The sequence below is a fragment of the Notechis scutatus genome, chromosome 6, assembly GCF_049901735.1.
Source record: "Notechis scutatus isolate UNSWTSFEM ecotype Mainland chromosome 6, rNotScu1.2, whole genome shotgun sequence".
NCBI classification, from domain to species: Eukaryota; Metazoa; Chordata; class Lepidosauria; order Squamata; family Elapidae; genus Notechis; species Notechis scutatus.
The window spans coordinates 76,711,442-76,729,948 of NC_142014.1; the positions used below are offsets into that span (position 1 = coordinate 76,711,442).

General features: G+C 43.7%; 1 protein-coding gene across 1 annotated transcript in view; it reads right to left on the bottom strand.

The window, feature by feature from the left end:
* The window catches only part of ITIH2 (inter-alpha-trypsin inhibitor heavy chain 2), a 42,405-nt gene extending 24,725 nt beyond the window's left edge, over window positions 1–17,680 (bottom strand). Inside the window, exons 1-8 of the mRNA XM_087968885.1 lie at window positions 17,420–17,680; window positions 13,570–13,644; window positions 10,222–10,257; window positions 8,716–8,888; window positions 7,152–7,256; window positions 4,674–4,836; window positions 2,886–2,993; window positions 498–626 (exon numbers count right to left, since the gene is read on the bottom strand). Of these exons, the coding sequence (XP_087825011.1) occupies window positions 498–626; window positions 2,886–2,993; window positions 4,674–4,836; window positions 7,152–7,256; window positions 8,716–8,888; window positions 10,222–10,257; window positions 13,570–13,644; window positions 17,420–17,512 (882 nt within the window). The 5' untranslated portion in view covers window positions 17,513–17,680. The remainder of the gene's footprint in view (window positions 1–497; window positions 627–2,885; window positions 2,994–4,673; window positions 4,837–7,151; window positions 7,257–8,715; window positions 8,889–10,221; window positions 10,258–13,569; window positions 13,645–17,419) is intronic.
* Between the last annotated feature and the right edge of the window lie 827 nt (window positions 17,681–18,507).

Below are 18,507 nucleotides of genomic sequence, written 5' to 3' on the forward strand. Positions count from 1 at the left end.
CTTCCTTCCTTCCCACTCACTCTCTCTCTCCCTTCCTCCCTCCATTTGTTCCTCCCTCCCCTTCCCTGCTTCCTTCCTTCCCTCTCTCTCTCCTTCCCTTTCTCCTTTCCCCTTCTACTCCTTCTGTTTTCCCTCTCTCGCCTTCCTTCCTTCCTTTCCTCCTTCCTTCCTTCTCTCCCTCCCTCCCCTCCCTCCCATCCTCCCTCCATTCTTCCCTCCTCCCCTCCTCTTCCTTCCTTCCTTCCCTCTCTCCCTCCCTCTCTCCCTCTGTCCCTTTCTCCTTTTCCCTCCTCCTGTTTTCCTTCTCTTGTCTTCCTTCCTTCCTTCCCTCCCTCCCTGTGAATGACTTCTTGAAAAAAAAATTCTCAGAACGGTAGCAGGGGAACGGCACTTAAAATAACATGAGTTACTTGTCACACGGATTATGCATCTCTTGGCCTATCCCTGTGGCAGATCTCCCTGCATCCTCACCCATTCCAAGATCTTTAGCAAAGTACCTCCAGCTCTCCAGCTGTTTCATTCCTGCTGACATCATAGGTCACCACAAGATTGCCCTCCACAGCTGTAGTGGTGCAATGGGAGCACTTCCGTTGCTGGGCCAGGCTTGGTTTGAAGGACACATGCGCCTTAAAAGTGCAAAGAGAACAGATAAAATGAGACATGGATTTAAGGGCACCTGAGTTTGGGATTTATTTAGTTATTTATTTAACTTATTTATTTATTTATTTGATTTGCCAATTGTTTACAAGATAATAAGTATAAGTGTATACATAGTTGTGAATACATGAAAATGAAATTACATGAAATTTATGAAATACATGAAATTTAACTTATTTATTTATTTAACTTATTTATTTTATTTATTTATTTGTCAAGATAACAGGTATAAGTATAAATATAGTTATGAATGCATGAAATGGAATCATATGTGCTGTCCCAGCCAGTCTATAGGAATTGGATAGTTACTTAGGAATTATGAGCTGTCCCCTTAAGGGAATGCAACATGGTAAATGTAGTTAAAGGTATCCTGGGAAATGTAGTTCATGTCACGTGGCCACATCTGTAATCCTGATTGGTCATTAAATTGACCCTCGAGGGGTTGGGGGAGGCTTCCCTCCATTCTTGCCTGGACTCATGAACCGATAGCAGCTTCTCTACCGCTACGAGATGGGTTAGGAGATAACCATCTTTCACTACAAGGCAGATATACAAAGGATTGGTCATAAAAGGAGAACTTCATCACAAATGTGAGTTATGAGGATACCTGATGAACCAATAAATGTTCTTTGTTATGGACGTCTTGTTGAGTTATCTCTCTGCATCTGTACAGTTTATGAATCCACCTCTGTACAAGATGCAGAAAAGTAAAAGATGGGAAGGAAGGGAGGGTGGAAGGTGAGGAAAGGGAAGAAGGAAGGAAGGAAGGAAGGAAGGAAGGAAGGAAGGAAGGAAGGAAGGAAGGAAGGAAGGAAGGAAGGAAGGAAGGAAGGAAGGAGAAGGAAGGAAGGAAGGGAGGAAGGAAAGGGGAGGGGGAAGGAAGGAGGGAAGGGAAGGAAGGGAAGGAGAGGGAAGGTGAGGAAAGGGGAAGGAGGGAGGAAGGAAGGAAGGAAGGAAGGGAAGGAGAGGAGGGTGGAAAGTGAGGAAAGGGAGGGAGGAAGGAAGGAAAGAAGGAGAGGAAGGAAGGAGAGGAAGGAAGGAGAGGAAAGGGGAGGGAGAGTGAAAGGGGAGGAAAGGGAAGGAGGCAGGAAGGAAGAAAGGAAGGGAAGGTGAAAGGTGAGGAAAAGGGAGGGAGGGAGGGGGAGGGAGGGGAGGAAGGAAGGAAGGAAGGAAGGAAGGAAGGAAGGAAGGAAGGAAGGAAGGAAGGAAGGAAGGAAGGAAGGAAGGAGAGGAGAGGAAGGAAGGAGAGAGGAAAGGGGAGGGAGAGTGAAAGGGGAGGAAAGGGAAGGAGAAGAGGAAGGTGAGGAAAGGGAAGGAGGGAGGAAGGAAGGAGGGAAGGGAAGGAGGGTGGAAGGTGAGGAAAGGGGAGGGAGGGAGGGAGGAAGGAAGGAAGGAAGGAAGGAAGGAAGGAGGAAGGAAGGAAGGAGGAAGGAAGGGAGGAAGGAAGGAGGAGAGGAAGGAAGGAGAGGAAAGGGGAGGAGAGGAAGGAGGAAGGAAGGAAGGAAGGAAGGAAGGGAAAGGGTGGAAGGTGAGGAAAGGAGGGAGGAGGAGGAAGAAGGAGGAAGGGGGGAGGAAAAGGAAGGAAAGGAAGGAAGGAAGGAAGGAAGGAAGGAAGGAAGGAAGGAAGGAAGGAAGGAAGGAAGGAAGGAAGGAAGGAAGGAGAGGAAGGAAGGAGGGAAGGGAAGGTGGAAGGTGAGGAAAGGGAGGGAGGAAGGAAGGAAGGAAGGAACAACCCTGGTAGCACAGTGGTTAGAATACATTATTTTTCAAAAGGCAAACTGGACTTTGTTTTTCCTTGAAGACTTTTCACTTCTCATCCAAGAAGCTTCTTCAGTCCTCACTGAATGGTGGAGAATGGAAGGATTTGCATTCCTTGCAGTCATCTGGTCCTTAGCAATCTTCCTGAGACTCATTGAGGCCACTTGGAGGTTTATCCATCCATCCTCCACCCTTCGGTCAGAACCGAAGAAGCTTCTTGGATGAGAAGCGAAACATCTTCAAGGAAAAACAAAGTCCAGTTCGCCTTTTGAAAAAGCAGCTTTGGGGCAACCAATGACCTGGATGATTTGAGAATCCCCCGTATTGATATTTCAAACTCAGTCTTAAAAATCAAAGCTAACACAAAGTCTCTCCGCTCCAATTCAAGCGGGAGCAACCAGCTTGGATTCTTAAGTAGGCATAGCTGAAAATCCTTTTTTCCCCACCTCAAATAATAACTTTTTTTTTACCTTTTTCTCTCCTTTGTTGACTGTAGCTGCATCGGTAAACTGCTCACCAAGGATGTTAGGAACGTGGACAAAACTAATCCCCTGTGGTTCGATAATGTGGACATTAACCTATGGCCATGGGATAGAAGAGAGATAAGAATAAAACATCAGAAGAACAGAAATATAACATCTGTATGGGATGGGGTGTTTTTTTTAAAGAAAAAAATAGACCTGAAGGTAACCCTTGGCCTACAAGTCTAATGAAACCTGGAATTTTCATCATAAGTCATAAGGGTTATAAGTCAAGGCAACCACGTGACCAGCCTGATTTTACAACGGAAGGAAGGAAGGAAGGAGAGGAAAAGGTGGGAGGAAGGAAGGGAGGAAGGCTGAGGAAGGGAGGGAGGGAGGAACGAAGGAACAAAGGATTGAAGGAAGGGAGAGGAAAGGAAGGGAGGGAGGGAGGGAGGAAGGACAGAGAAGAAAGGGAGGGAGGGAGGAAGAAAGGAAGGAAAGAAGAAGAGGAGAGGGAGGGAGGGAGGAGAGGAGAAGAGAGGGAGGAGGGAGGAAAGGGAGGGAGGGAGGGAGGAGAGGAAAGGGAGGGAGGAAAAAGGAAGGAAAGAAGGAGAAAAAGGGAGGGAGGGAGGAGAGGAAAGGAAGGGAAGAAGGAAGAAAAGAAGGAGAGGAAAGGGAGGGAGGGAGGGAGGGAGGGAGGAAGGAAGAAAGATGGAAGGAAGGAAGAAAGGAAAGAATGAAGGAAGGAAGGAAGGAAGGAAGAAAGAAAGAAAGAAAGAAAGAAAGAAAGAAAGAAAGAAAGAAAGAAAGAAAGAAAGAAAGAAAGAAAGAAAGAAAGAAAAAGAACCCTGGTGGCACACAGTAATTAGAATGAAGTACTGCAGACGAACTCTGCCCACTGCCAGGCGTTCGATGCTGATTTTACCACCTTATTTTTTGCAGCAGTTGTTCAGTGAACATCACGGTCGTCACCTGAATGTGTTGGTTGTTAAGTAAACATCACACTCATTAAATGAGTCCATTTAATTCTCTGGGCATTTTTTTTGCCAGAAACTGGCTGATAAGTCAAATTATTGCAAATTGCATCACATGATTACAAAATACTGCAATTAGATGTAAAAGTGAAGCAGCTGTCAAGCACACTTGTGTGTGTGTGTGTGTGTGTGTGTGTGTGTGTGTGTGCCACCATTGGAACTCCAGGACCAGGTTGTAAATAGCTTTCAGGGGTATCCATCATGACTTCAAATGCTTGCTAAGTGATAGGTTGTTAAGCAAGGAGTACTTATTACAGGCAGTCCTCGACTTACGACTCACAATTGAGCACAAAACCTCTGTTGTTAAGTGAGACACTTGGGAAGTGAGTTTCGCCCCATTTTACAACTTTTCTTGGCAGAGTTGTTATGTGAATCGCTGCCATTGATAACTTAGTACCCCGGATGTGAAGAGAATCTGGTTTCCCTGTTGACTTTGCGTGTCACAGGTCGCAAAAGGGGATGACATGACATAGCAACGGTCATAAGTATGAACCAGTTGCCAAGCATCTGAATTTTGATCACAGAATCATGGGGATGCTGCAAAGGTCTTAGGTGTGGAAAAACGGTCGTAACTTAAACCACATTTTTCAGTGCCGTTGTAACTTTGAACGGTCAATAAATGAACTGTTGTAAGTCGAGGACTGCCTGTAGGCCCGTAGAGCCTGATGAATCTTTGATACAAACAGTCGGAGGAAATTTTTAGCGGCTAAAAGTCACATTTCACATCAATCATTTCCAGCCATTTCTTCTTTTTTTTAACCTCCAAATGCTTGGCCAGCCTCCCTGGCTGCACCGGGATAATATGTTCATAGGTTGATAATTTCCTCCGGATGGCCTCTTGGTAATGAATTTCAAACTGGACTTTGGTTCCGCTTGGGACGTTGAGTTCGGCTTTGAAGTTCTCCATGTCAAAAGCATTGCTCCTGTATTAATTACACAAATTATTATGATTATTGAAGTAAAAATAACAAACTACTCCCTAGTTAACTGCAATGGAGTACCTTGTTTCCCCGAAAATACGACCTACCCTGAAAGTAAGTCCTAGCTTGAATTTTACACAGTTAGCAGATAACATCCCCCGAAAATAGGACCTGGTGCCTTTTTTTGGTGCCCCCCCCAAAAAAGACAGGGTCTTATTTTTGGGGAAACACAGCACTTAAAGTACAATTGACTAATGAAAGTAAAAACCAGAGTCATCTGGTCATTAGCACTCTTCCTGAGAGTCGTCGAGGCTACTTGCAGGTTTATTCATCCATCTTCCAACCTTCAGTTAGAACTGAAAAAGCTTCTTGGATGAGAAGCGAAATGTCTTCAAAGAAAAAACAAGGAAGTCCAGTTGCCTCCTGAAAAAAAGCACCTTTGGGACAACCATGACCTGGATGGCTGAGAAACTCCATAGATTTTAACCATGCTTCTTTGGGCTGAACACTCTTCGAATGGGGTGAATGAATAAAGGAATGAATGAATGAATGAATGAATGAATTCTTTATTGGCCAAGTGTGATTAGACACACAAGGAATTTGTCTTGGTGTAAATGCTCTCAGTGTACATAAAAAGAAAAGATACATTTGTCAAGAATCATCAGGTACAACACTTATTGATAGTCATAGGGTACAAGAAGCAATCAAATCATACTAGGAAACAGGCAATAAAAATCGTAAGGATACAAGCGACAAAGTTACAGTCATACAGTCACAAGTGGGAGGGGATGGGTGATAGGAACGATGAGAAGATTAACAGTAAAAGTAATGCAGACTTTGTAAATAGTTGGACAGTGTTGAGGGAATTATTTGTTTAGCAGAGTGATGGCGTTCGGGGGAAAAACTGTGTGGGAGTATGAACGGATTTCCAGGGGGAAAATTTGCAGACTATAGGAACCAGTTGCACCACTCAGGTGACTCAGAAGACACAGATAAACCTCCAAGCAGCCTCAATGACTGTCTAAAAGGCTGCAAAGGACCAGCTGTCTGCAAGGAGTATAAATCCTTCCGTTCTCCACCATTCTGTCAGAGCTGAAGAAGCTTCTTGGATGAGAAGCGAAACCTCTTCAAAGAAAAAACAAGACAGTCCAGTTGCCTCCTGAAAAAGCACCTTTGGGACAACCATGACCTGGAGGACTGAGAATCTCCATAGAGTAGACAATGAGAGTAAAGGGGAATATTCCAAACACAGATAGTCCTCGACTTACAACCTTTTTCTCAGTGACCACTTGAAGTTACAGCGCCACTGAAAAAAGTGACTTGTGGCTATTCTTCACACTTATGACCATTGCAGCATCCCCCATGGCCACGTGATCAAAATCCAGCTGCTTGGCAACTAGTTCTTATTTATGATGGTTGCAGCGTCCAGGTAGGTCATGTGTGATCCTCCTTTTGCGACCTTCTGACTCGTAAAATCAAGGGGGGAGGGAAGCCAGATTCACTTAACAACCATGTGACTAACTTAAACAACTGCAGTGATTCACTTAACAACTGTGGCAAGAAAAGTCATAAATGGGGCAAAACTCACTTAACAAACTGCCTCGCTTAGCAACGTAATATTTTGAGGCTCGGTTGGGGTCATACGTTGAGGAGTACCTGTATGGCTCTTGGCGTTGCCCAGGATTTAAAATACCCAGGGTGTTGTGGTTAGCCGGCAGCAGGTGCGGACAGCTGAGGAGAGCATTGAGGACTCAGATGAGGGGCCAACACCCTTAGGGAATGGACTGCTGCCTTCAGAGATTGTGGGGGCTGGCAACAGTGATGAGGAGGTTCCCGAGGAGCCTGTGCCAAGTGCGCGTGCACGCAGGATTGCTCACAAGAAAGAGCAGCTGCAACAGCACAGGTGACTCAGGAGTAAGGCTGCAAGGTAATGGCCCCTCCTTCAAGAAAATAAAAGCCAGCTGTGAATGAACATACTTTGCAGAAGGCAAAAACGTTTTGAAACTCCAGCCTCATGGACATTCCAGTATCCTGAGTTTGTAATTTAAAGATTCTTGTATTGCAAATTATTTCTTGTCTGTTAACTTTTGGCAAGTCTCGCACAGTTTGACAAGGCTTGTGCTTATCACAGCTAATTGTTTTGCAGAAGCATTAAAAGGTTTCTGTCCCCTTTGGATGGTGTTTGATTTGTTGGAAAAGGGCGTGGGTCAGAACACAGAGGTCCTGCCTATCCCTTCCTGCATCTGTCCTCTTCAGAGCCCCACGGCAGCACAAAGGGAACGGAGGAAAGGCTGGTCACTGCAACCAGGGTTACCCACCAGAGGATCGCAGCAGCTTTGCCTTTGGCCCTCGCCTTGGCATACTGACTTCGAGCGGCCGATTTTTCCTTAATGGAACTAGTAAAAGTGATGCCGTTGATGTTCCTGTGGAGTAGAAAAGAAGCAAAAACAGCGAATCAGTCACTTGTGAGATTGGCAGCTATCACAACAGAACGGAGCAGAGCAGAGCAGAACAGAGAACAAGGGATGGAATTAGGAATGAAATGGGAGAGGAGAGACAGAAGGGAAGGGAAGGGAAAGGAAGAAGAAGAGAAGGACGAGACAGAAAGGAAGAGAAGGGAAGGGAAGGGAAGGGAAGGGAAAGGAAGGAGAAGAGAAGGATGAGACAGAAAGGAAGGAAGAGAAGGGAAAGGAAGGAGAAGAGAAGAGACAGAAGGGAAGGAGATGAGAAGAGAAGGAAGGGAAGGGAAAAGAAAGGAAAGGAAGGAGAAGAGATGGAAGGGAAGGGAAAGGAAGGAGAAGAGAAGAGACAGAAGGGAAGGAGAAGGGAAGGGAAGGGAAAAGAAAGGAAAGGAAGGAGAAGAGATGGAAGGAAGGGAAGGGAAAGGAAGGAGAAGAGAAGAGAGGAGACAGAAGGGAAGGAGAAGAGAGGAGATGGAAGGGAAGGGAGAAGAAAGGAAGGGAAGGAGAAGTGATGGAAGGGAAGGAGAAAAGAAGAGACAGAAGGGAAGGAAAAGGGAGGAGAAGAGACAGAAGGGAAGGGAAAGGAAGGAGAAAAGATGGAAGGGAAGGGAAAGGAAGGAGAAGAGAAGAGAGACAGAAGGGAAGGAGAAGAGAGGAGATGGAAGGGAAGGGAGAAGAAAGGAAGGGAAGGAGAAGTGATGGAAGGGAAGGAGAAAAAAAGAGACAGAAGGGAAGGAAAAGGGAGGAGAAGAGACAGAAGGGAAGGGAAAGGAAGGAGAAAAGATGGAAGGGAAGGGAAGAGAAAAGAAAGGAAAGGAAGGAGAAGAGATGGAAGGGAAGGGAAGAGAAGAGAGAAGAAAGGAAGGGAAGGAGAAGTGATGGAAGGGAAGGAGAAAAGAAGAGACAGAAGGGAAGGGAAGGGAAAGGGAGGAGAAGAGAAGGGACAGAAGGGAAGGGAAAGGAATGAGAAAAGATGGAAGGGAAGGGAAAGGAAGGAGAAGAGAAGAGAAGAGAAGAGAAGAAAGGGAAAGGAAAGGAAAGGAAAGGAAAGGAAGGAGAAGAGAAGAGAAGAGAAGAGAAGAGAAGAGAAGAGAAGAGAAGAGAAGAGAAGAGACATAATGGGAATGGAATGGAACAGATCAGAACAGAACAATATAGAACAGAGCAGAACACAATAATATAGAACAGAATGCAATGTAATGCAACATAATACAACACAACACAACAGAATACAATACAATAGGAGGTCTATATACCTTATAAAGAACATATAATCTGGTTGTGTTTCCTGGTCAACCTGGGAAGGCTGACATCAATCTGGCAATTTGGAAAGTACAAATCTCCAACCCGCTTAGCCTGGGAGGAACCTATTCAGCCTATGAGAAAATTAAATGGACGAAGTAGTTTTGCTCCAACTTACATAGTAAAATTGTGGATAAAGGCCCCTTTAGGGACCTGGACATCAAAGACCAGATTCTGCGAGTTCTTGGCTCTGTTTTCCACTTTGGTCTGGACCATCGTGTTGGCCATGCGGGACGTAATGGTGGACTGGATCTTGTAGCTGTGGAGGATGATTTTGTCATCACCGAGAAGCTGAAACAATGAAAACAGGGCAGGAAGGATCAACAAAGGAAGAACTGGGATTCCAGATATGGTCCCCTACCCTGGCAATTTTATTGTTGATATGATTAAAAGTGAGATCCAACTGAAGGGAAATTTTAGAAAAAATCACGGTGGCAGGTGTACCACCTACTTGATTATAGGAAGAATATTACTGTGTTGGAAATATTGTACAGGTGATCATATGTTAACTAACCCAGGTCATCAACACAGTTGGGTAGAGTAGAGTAGAGTAAAATAGAGTAAAATAGAATAGAATGAATGGGTTGGGAATAGAATAGAATAGAATAGAATAGAATAGAATAGAATAGAATAGAATAGAATAGAATAGAATAGAATTCTTTATTGGCAAAGTGTGACTGGACACACAAGGAAATTGTCTTGGTGCAAATGCTCTCAGTGTACATCAAGGAAAAAAATACATTTGTCAAGAATCATCAGGTACAACACTTAATGATAGTCATAGAGTACAAGAAGCAATCAAATCATACTAAGAATCAGTCAATATAAATCATAAGGACATAAGTGACAAAGTTACAGTCATACAGTCACAAAGTGGGAGGGGATGGGAGATAAGGAGTGATGAGAAGCTTAATAGTAATAGTAATGCAGACTTTGTAAATAGTTGGACAGTGTTGAGGGAATTATTTGTTTAGCAGAGTGATGGCATTGGGGAAAAAACTGTCCGTGTGTTTAGTTGTTCTGGTGTGCAGTGCCCTATAGCATTGTTTTGAGGGTAGAAGTTGAAATAATTTTTGTCCAGGATGTGAGGGGTCTGTAGATATTTTCACAGGCCTCTTTTTGACTCGTACAGTATACAGGTCCCCCATGGAAGCCAGGTTGGTAGCCATTGTTTTTTCTGCAGTCCTAATTATCCTCTGAAGTCGGTGTCTGTCTTGTTGGGTTGCAGAGCCCAAACCAGACACTTATAGAGGTGCAGATGACAGACTCAATCATTCCTCTGTAGAACTGAATCAGCAGCTCCTTGGGCAGTTGGAGCTTTCTGAGTTGGCGCATAAAGAACATTCTTTGTTGTGCTTTTTTTATAAGCCATAAACGCCTTGATTTGATTTGCCCGAGCTGAATCCTTTTCCCCGTTGTTGCTCCATTTTTGTTCACCCCACGACAACATTGCGCAGTAAAAAGCACCAGGTTAATAATATTCCGTTTCTTGTGTTTTCCTGGACAGGAAAAGCAAGCAGCCCTAAGCAAACGGTGGGATTGATCTTCTGCTAATGGTTAACTGGGAAGGAGGAAGGGGTAGAGCCCCTTTTCCAAGGAGAAAAACAACCATGTGAAAACTCACCAATTCTTCCTCCTCTTCAGAGTTGGAGGTGCTTCTCTGGAAAGAAAAGAAGCCAGTTTAGACAAACCAGGATGGGAGCATGAACAACGTTGTAATTTGGATGTCTGATGAAACCTATCAACTCCTATGTGATGTTCAAATCAAACATGGTTATCAAAATGTTTTAAAAATAACTCGTATGTTAGCAGAGAGCCTTGAATTTTAACTTTGCTGCCGCTGAACCTGTTAACTATTTTCTCCCCTCTCGGATACGTACAGGTAGTCCTCGACTTACAACAATTAGCTTAGTGACTGTTCAAAGTTACAATGAAAAAAATGACGTAGGACTATTTTTCACACTTACGACAGTGGCAGCATTCCCCTGGGCAGGTGATTTACATTTGGAATTTGGATGCTTGACAGCTGGTTCATATTTATGACCGTTGCAGTGTCCCAGGGTCGCCTAATCCCCCTTTGCAACCTTCTGACAAGCAAACTCAGTGGGGGAAGCCAGATTCACTTAATAACTGTGTTACTAATTTAACAGGTTCAGTGATTCACTGAACAAATGTGGCAAGAAAAGTCGTAAAATGGGGCAAAATCCACTTAACCAATTTCTCATTTAACAAGAATAGAGTAGAATAGAATAGAATGGAATGGGATGGAATGGAATAGAGTAGAATAATATAGAATAGGATAGAATAGACTGGAATGGAATAGGATAGGATAGGATAGGATAGGATAGGATAGGATAGGATAGGATAGGATAGGATAGGATAGGATAGGATAGGATAGGATAATATAGAATAGAATAGAGTAGAGTAGAGTGGAGTGGAGTGGAGTGGAGTGGAATGGAATGGAATAGAGTAGAATAATATAGAATAGGATAGAATGGACTGGAATGGACTGGAATAGGATAGGATAGGATATGTTAGGATAGGATAATATAGAATAATATAGAATAGAGTAGAATAGAATAGAATAGAATAGAATAGAATAGAATAGAATAGAATAGAATAATAACATATAACAGATAATCAGATAACCAGGGACCTTGGAGGTCATCTAGTATAGAAAAGAATAAAATAGAATAGAATAAAATAAAATATAGAGAAGAATAGAATAGAATAGAATAGAATAGAATAGAATAGAATAGAATAGAATAGAATAGAATAGAATAGAATAGCAGAGTTAGAAGGGGCCTTGGAGGTCTTCTTGTCCAACCCCCTGCTTAGGCAGGAAACCCTATACCATTTCACATAAATGGTTATCCAATCGCTTCTCAAAAACTTTCAGTTTTGGGGCATTTACAACTTCTGGAGGCAAGTTGTTCCACTGATTATCTGTTCCTGTCTGTTTATTTATTTATTTATTTATTTGATTTGCCAATTGTTTACAAGATAATAAGTATAAATGTATACATAGTTGTGAATACATGAAATGGTTACATACAAGAAAAACAAAAGAATAAGAGAAACAATAGGACAGGGACGGTAGGCACGTTGGTGCGCTTATGCACGCCCCCTACAGACCTCTTAGGAAAGGGGTGAGGTCAATAGTAGACAGTCTAAGGTTAATTAATTGTTTTCACTGTCAGGAAATTCCTCCTTAGTTCTGGGTTGCTTCTCTCCTTGGTTAATTTCCACTCATTGCTTCTCGTCTTTTTTTCAAGTGCTTGGGAGAATAGCTTGACTCCCTCTTTTTTGTGGCTCCTCAAATATTGGAACACTTCTATCATGACACCCCTAATTCTTCTTTTCTTTAGACTACTAGACAAATCCAATTCTAGCAACTGTTCATATGTTTTAGTCTCCAGTCCCCCTGATCCTCTTGATTGCTCTTCTCTGCACCCTTTCCAGAATCTCAACCTCTTTTTTTACATCGTGGAGACCAAAACTGGATGCAGGATTCCAAGTGTGGCCTTACCAAGGCCTTATAAAGTGGTATGAACACTTCACACGTTCTTGATTCTATCCCTCTGTTTATGCAGCCTAGGGTTGCATTGGCTTTTTTTGGCAGCCGCAGCACATGGCTGGCTCCTATTTAAACGATTGTCTACAAGGGCTCCAAGACCTCAAGAAAGGCCATAAAATGGGGCAAAATTCCCCATTTCAACACATTTCTCACTTAGCGACAGGAATTTTGGGCTCAATTGTGGTCGTAAGTTGAGGACTATGTGTAGTTGATTGATTGCGGGTTCCTGCACAAGGCAATCTGCATTATGATTGGTTGCCAGGTGAGAAGGGGGAGTTTTTTTTTTAGTGTGCTCTGAGATTTACCTAATAATTTACCTCATGAGCCAGTGATGCACCTGACTATCTTGTTTGCTGCATAGATAGATGTAAAATATATTTATTTTTATAAAACTGCAAATTCACATCAGCATCCCTGAGTTCATTTGCACAGCTGCTGCACAAATTCCCTGACAATTTATGACCGTTTTTCACACTTACGACCATTGCAGCCTCCCCAATGATCGCCTGATCAACATTTAGATGCTTGGTGATTGACTCACATTTATGATGGTCGCAGTGTCCCAGGGGTCAATTTTTGTGACCTCCTGACAAGCAAAGTCAAATGGGAAAGCCAGATTCACTTAACGAACCATTGGATTCATTTAACAGCTAGGGTGACTTTTAACAACGGTGACAAGAAAGGTTGCAAAATGTCGACAAACTCACCTAACAAATGCTTCACTTAAGCAACAGAAATTAGAGGCTCCATTGCATTCATAAATCAAGGGCCTACCTCTACTCAACGGGGTTGGCCCAATTTCATGTCCGTTGCGTCAAGGTGTCTTTAACAGATTGACAGAGTTGGAAGGGACCTTGTAGGTCATCTAGTCGAACCCCCCGCCCAAGCAGGAGACCCTACACCATTTCTGACAGATGGCAGTCCAATCTCTTCTTGAAAGCCTCCAGTGATGAAGCTCTCACAGTGTCTGTTCTATAGGTTGATTGCTCTCACAGTCAGAAAATTTCTCACTTTAGCAATAGCAATTTTGGGCTCAAAGAGCCTCAGTGGTGCAGTGGTTAGAGTGCAGTACTGCTGACAGCCAGCTGCCTGCAATTTGGCAGATCGAATCCCACCAGGCTCAGCCTTCTAATCCTTCCGAGGTGGGTAAAATGAGGACCCAGATTGTTGGGGGCAATAGGCTGACTCTGTAAACTGCTGAGAGAGTCTGCACAGTCGAAAGGTTATTGCTATTGCTAATTATGGCTGCCAGCAGAAGACCGCATGGACTTCCTACCACTTCCAACCAACGCATCGATCAAATTCCATGTGCCACTTTTTATTTTATAGGAATGCTGCAGAAGCTGATGCTTGTGGCTGTTCTGTTTGCTAAACCATAAAGTAAATCATCGGTACCTGAGATCTGCCCCTTCGCAGCTGGGGACTGGAGAAGAAGCCCCTGGTCTCCAGGTCGAACAGCTCTGCTGGTTTCTGGAAGGAAAACCACTGAGAAGATCAGAAAAAGGGGGAGCCACACACAGGATGATCAAATCAAATGGAAAACCAATGTCCTATCATTATTTGGAGCAATGGAGAATGCTTAAGGGCTGTGTGCTTAGAGCACAACATAGGATATTTGTCTATCTTGCCTTTGGGTGGCTTGCCTTCAGAAGTTGTGGCTGCTCTATAAACCCTAGAGGTTGATAAGAAAAGATTGGAGGACAGTCATTCGTCCAGAATAGTATAGGGCAGAGGTGTCAAATTCAATTTATTGAGGGCCGCATCAGGGTTGTCTTTGACCTTGGAGGGCCATGGGGCGTGGCCGTGGGTAGCTGTGGCCATGAGTGGCCATGGTTGTGGTAGACATGGCGCAGTGGTTAGAGTGCAGGACTGCAAGCTACTCCGACTGCCATTTGGCAGATTGAATCCCACCAGGCCCAAGGTTGACTCAGCCTTCCGTCCTTCCGAGGTGGGTAAAATGAGGACCCAAATTGTTGGGGGGCAAGAGGCTGACTCTGTAAACTGCTTAGAAAGGGCTGTAAAGCACTATAAAGCACTATATAAGTCTAAGTGCTATTGCTGTTGCTATGCTGGGCATAACAGAGGATTCGTATTGGGGGCACCCATGGTGGCCAAGTGCTAATGCAGGACTTCCCTGAGACCCTTCCTCCCTCTCACTATAATCTCCTTCCTTCCTTCCTTCCTTCCTTCCTTCCTTCCTTCCTTCCTTCCTTCCTTCCTTCCTTCCTTTCCTCTTCATTCTCTTCTCCCGTTTCCTTATGTTTCCTTCCTTGCTCTCTGCCCATCTTCCCATCTTGTTCTTTGCCTTTCCTCTTTGCCTTTCTCCTGTCCTGACCCCCTTCTTGTACGCTCAAATACAAAAGGGGAACCATTTCTCCTTTTGTTTTGTGTTTTAGTTTAGTTTTGCTAGCCCTCTGCCAGCAAAAACTGGAGCCTGGTGTGTGTGTGTGGGTGGGTAAGTGTGCAGCCCCCCTGAGCTCCATTTTCACTGGCAGAGGCACCACGGCTGGGCCAGCCCTTCACTGTTTCCAGACCGGCCCCATGGGGCAGATTTAAGCACCTTGTGGGGCAGAACCAGCCTGTGGGCCTTGAATTTTGACACCCCTGATATAGGGTCTCCTGCTTAAGCAGGGGGTTGGATTAGATGACCTCCAAGGTCCCTTTCAACTCTGTTATAGTCTTTTTCTTTGGTAGACTAGACATACCCAGTTTCTGAAATTTTTCATTCTACATTTTAACTTCCAATACCCTAATCCTCTTAGTTGCTCTTCTCTGCACACTTTCCAGAGTCTCAACATCTTTTTTTTATATCATGGTGACCAAAAGTGGATGTAACGTTCGAAATACGGTCTTACCATGGCCTTATAAAGTGGTACTAACACTTCCTGTGATCTTGATCTTGCTGATTCCCATCTAGACTCTGCTCTCTGTTCTGGTTTGAGGGCAGATTATGGTATCCTGAGTTTGGGCGTACGCAGTGTGTTAAGCAAAGGTACTAATTAAGCTCTCTACCTTTGCTCTCTCTTTCTCACATCATCGGTAGGCAGAAAAGCATCCACTGATCTTGGCAGCAACAAATGGCTGGATACACAGATTATTTTTTAGGGAGATGTTAACCAGGTCAGGTAAAAACTTAAAGGATGCTATAGGAATAGGATAGAATAAAATAGGAACCTCACTCTGTACTTGCTTTGGGTAATGAAACGTCTGCAAGAAAAAAATCAAGCTCAGAGAGCACCAAGGACCCCATCATTCAATCTTGAGCTACAAATATTCCATAGAAGGAATAGAATAGGATAGGATAGGATAGGATACGATAGGATACAATAGGGTATGATAGGATATGATAGGTTACGATAGGGTATGATAGGATAGGATAGGATACGATACAATAGGATACAATAGAGAGAGGGGAGGGGAAGGGAGGAGGAAGGAAGGAAGGAAGGAAGGAAGGAAGGAAGGAAGGAAGGAAGGAAGGAAGGAAGGAAGGAAGGAAGGAAGAAATAATAGTAGAGTAGAGTAGAGTAGAGTAGAGTAGAGTAGAGAAGAAGGAAGGAAGGAAGAATAGAGTAGAGTAGAATAGAGAAGAGAAGAAGGAAGGAAGGAAGAATAGAGTAGAATAGAATAGAAAATAGAACAGAACATCTGGCCATCTGGTGATTAGTCACAGAAGGAATTTGTCTCTGGTGCAGAAGCTCTCGGTGAACATGCAAAACAATAGAGTAACAATAACCATAATAGTGTTACCAATAGGAGTAGGTAATAGGAAATGTGAGAAGGCTAATAGTAACATAGCCCTACTACATGGGTAAACACACTTAGACATAAGACAGTGATGTGGGAATTTGGTGTTCAGCATTGTGATGGCACCAGGGAAACAACTGTCCCTGTGTCTAATTGTTTTGGTATGCAATATTTTGTAGCAGTGTCCCAAAGGGAGGAGTTGAAACCATTTATGTCCAGGATGTGAAGGGTCTGTAGCAGTGGTGGGATTCAATTTTTTTTTACTACCGGTTCTGTGGGCGTGTCTTGATGGGCATGGCAGAGGAAGGATACTGTAAAATCCCCAGTCAGAGGTGGTATTTGCCGGTTCTCCGAACTACTCAAAATTTCCACTACTGGTTCTCGAGAACTGGTCAGAACCTGCTGAGTACCACCTCTGGTCTGCAGATATTTTCTGAGACCTCCTTCTGATTCTGTGGTATACAGATCCTCAATGGATGGCAGGCTGTTTGCAAAGCTTTTTCTGCAGTCCTAACTATCCATTGAAATCTTTGTCTGTCCTGTTTGGTTGCTGGATCAAACTAGAAAGTTATAGAGGTACAAATGACAGACTTAACAATTCCCCTTTATAACTCTGTAGTAAACCATGTGAAGCTTGGTTAGTGTTAACCTCACTCGAATGGAGTTTTGTGTGGTATGTGCGTGGTATAACAGAATATAAGAGCTGGAAGGGAGCTTGGAGATCATCTAGTCCAACAGTTCTGCCATAGCAGAAATCCCCAGCAACAATCCCAACCTTACAACATCCGTCCTATTTAGTCAGCTGTTTGCTCTTTGCATGGTGTACCCAGCAAAAGCCTACAATATATTATATTCCACAATATATTTGGAATGGGACATTGATTCACCTGTTAAATAAAACCATGGCATATTTAAAAATCTTGTACAGAATACATGTAATCCTCAACTTAGAACAGATCATTTTGTGACAATTGCACACATACTAAAAGAGATTTATAACTGACATTTACAACCAACACAAGTATTCTCCACTATCCCATGATCCAAATTTGGACACTTGGCAACCAGCACGTATTTACCAGTGTTGCAACGTCCGGCTCTCATAATCGCCATTTGCAACTTGCCCAGCTGGCTTCGGCAAGCCAAGTCAATGGGGTTCACTTAACAACTGTGGCCAGGAAGGTCGCAAAATCGAGCAAAACTCACTTAACAACTACGTCACCACATAAATCTGGGGTTCAATTGTGCTTGTAAGTTCAGCACTGCCTGCATTGCTTTGGTACAAGCCCCTTCAACATTGTAGGGCTTCCTTCTTAGAAGTCATGATCTGAATTTTTCTATTAATCAATATTAGGACTGAAAGTTATATGGGGATCATTTCTACAAGATCATGCAGGAGGAGGAATAATAAAGACAGTTCAATCTTCATTCAGCCGATTGTGTTAAAGTCAACTCCCTGTAGACACACAAGGTTGATTGCCCAGGATAAAAAAACTCTTACCTTTGGCTCTTCTTCCACAACAAAGTCAAAACTTTGGATTTCCAACACAACCAGCAGCTGCAGCACCAGAAAAGAAGCAACAAGAAACTTCATTTTTCTTCCCCTTCCCCTTCCAGAGAATAGCAAAAATTTAATATGTCCGGTTCCACACCATTCAGAACTGAGGGTGGATTTTTCCCCCCCGCTATAGATCCAAGTTCAAAGGACTATGAGGGGTGCTCTTGTGCGAAAAAGGCAAACCACAAATCCTCTTGGTTGTGTAGTGTTTTGCAGCCTCTTGAGCAAGTCTAACCTTGTTTGGGCAAACGCAAATATTTGCCCAGCAATGCAGGTGGGGCCATGGGTCAGGGGCTGTGCAAAGGGCCAAGTCTCTTGATAATGGCTTCAGAATAACAAAATAACAGACTTGGAAGGTACCTTGGAGGTCTTCTAGTCTAACCTCTTGTCAAGTAGAAGAACCTATCACCCATTTCAGACAAATGGTGGCCCAACTTCCAGTGATGAAGTACCCACAACGTCTGGAGGCCAGCTGTTCCACTGACTAATTGTTCTCACTGTCAGGAAAAATTTCTCCTGGGTTCTAGGTTGCTTCTCTCCCTAATTAGTTTTTATCCATTCCTTCTGCCTTCAGGTGCTTTGGAGAATAGCTTGACTCCCTCTTCTTTGGGGCAGCCCCTCAAATATTGGAAGACTGCTATCATGTCACCCCTAGTTTTTCTTAGACTAGAGACCTACCCACAACATTCCTGCCATCGTCCGTCATGTGTTTATCTTCCAGATCTGTAATCATCGCTGTTACTCATTGTTGCCGGCTTTTGTTGTCTCTCTTTTCAACTTGCACACACTGGGTAGGCTGAGCTTCTCACCCCCCAATTCTTCACCCCACTTGCTTTGCCCTATGTGGCTGGGCTGAAGGGCTTTAAAAGCCACGGGGAAAAAGAAATGGTGCAGCCGGAGAAGAAGAGGCCACAAAGGGAGCAGTTCTGTGGATTAGAGAGAACCAGTATCTGACAAATAGTGCAGACCCAGAACCAGAGGTGGGTATTCAGCCGGTTCTGACCAGTTCTGGAGAACCAGTAGCAGAAATT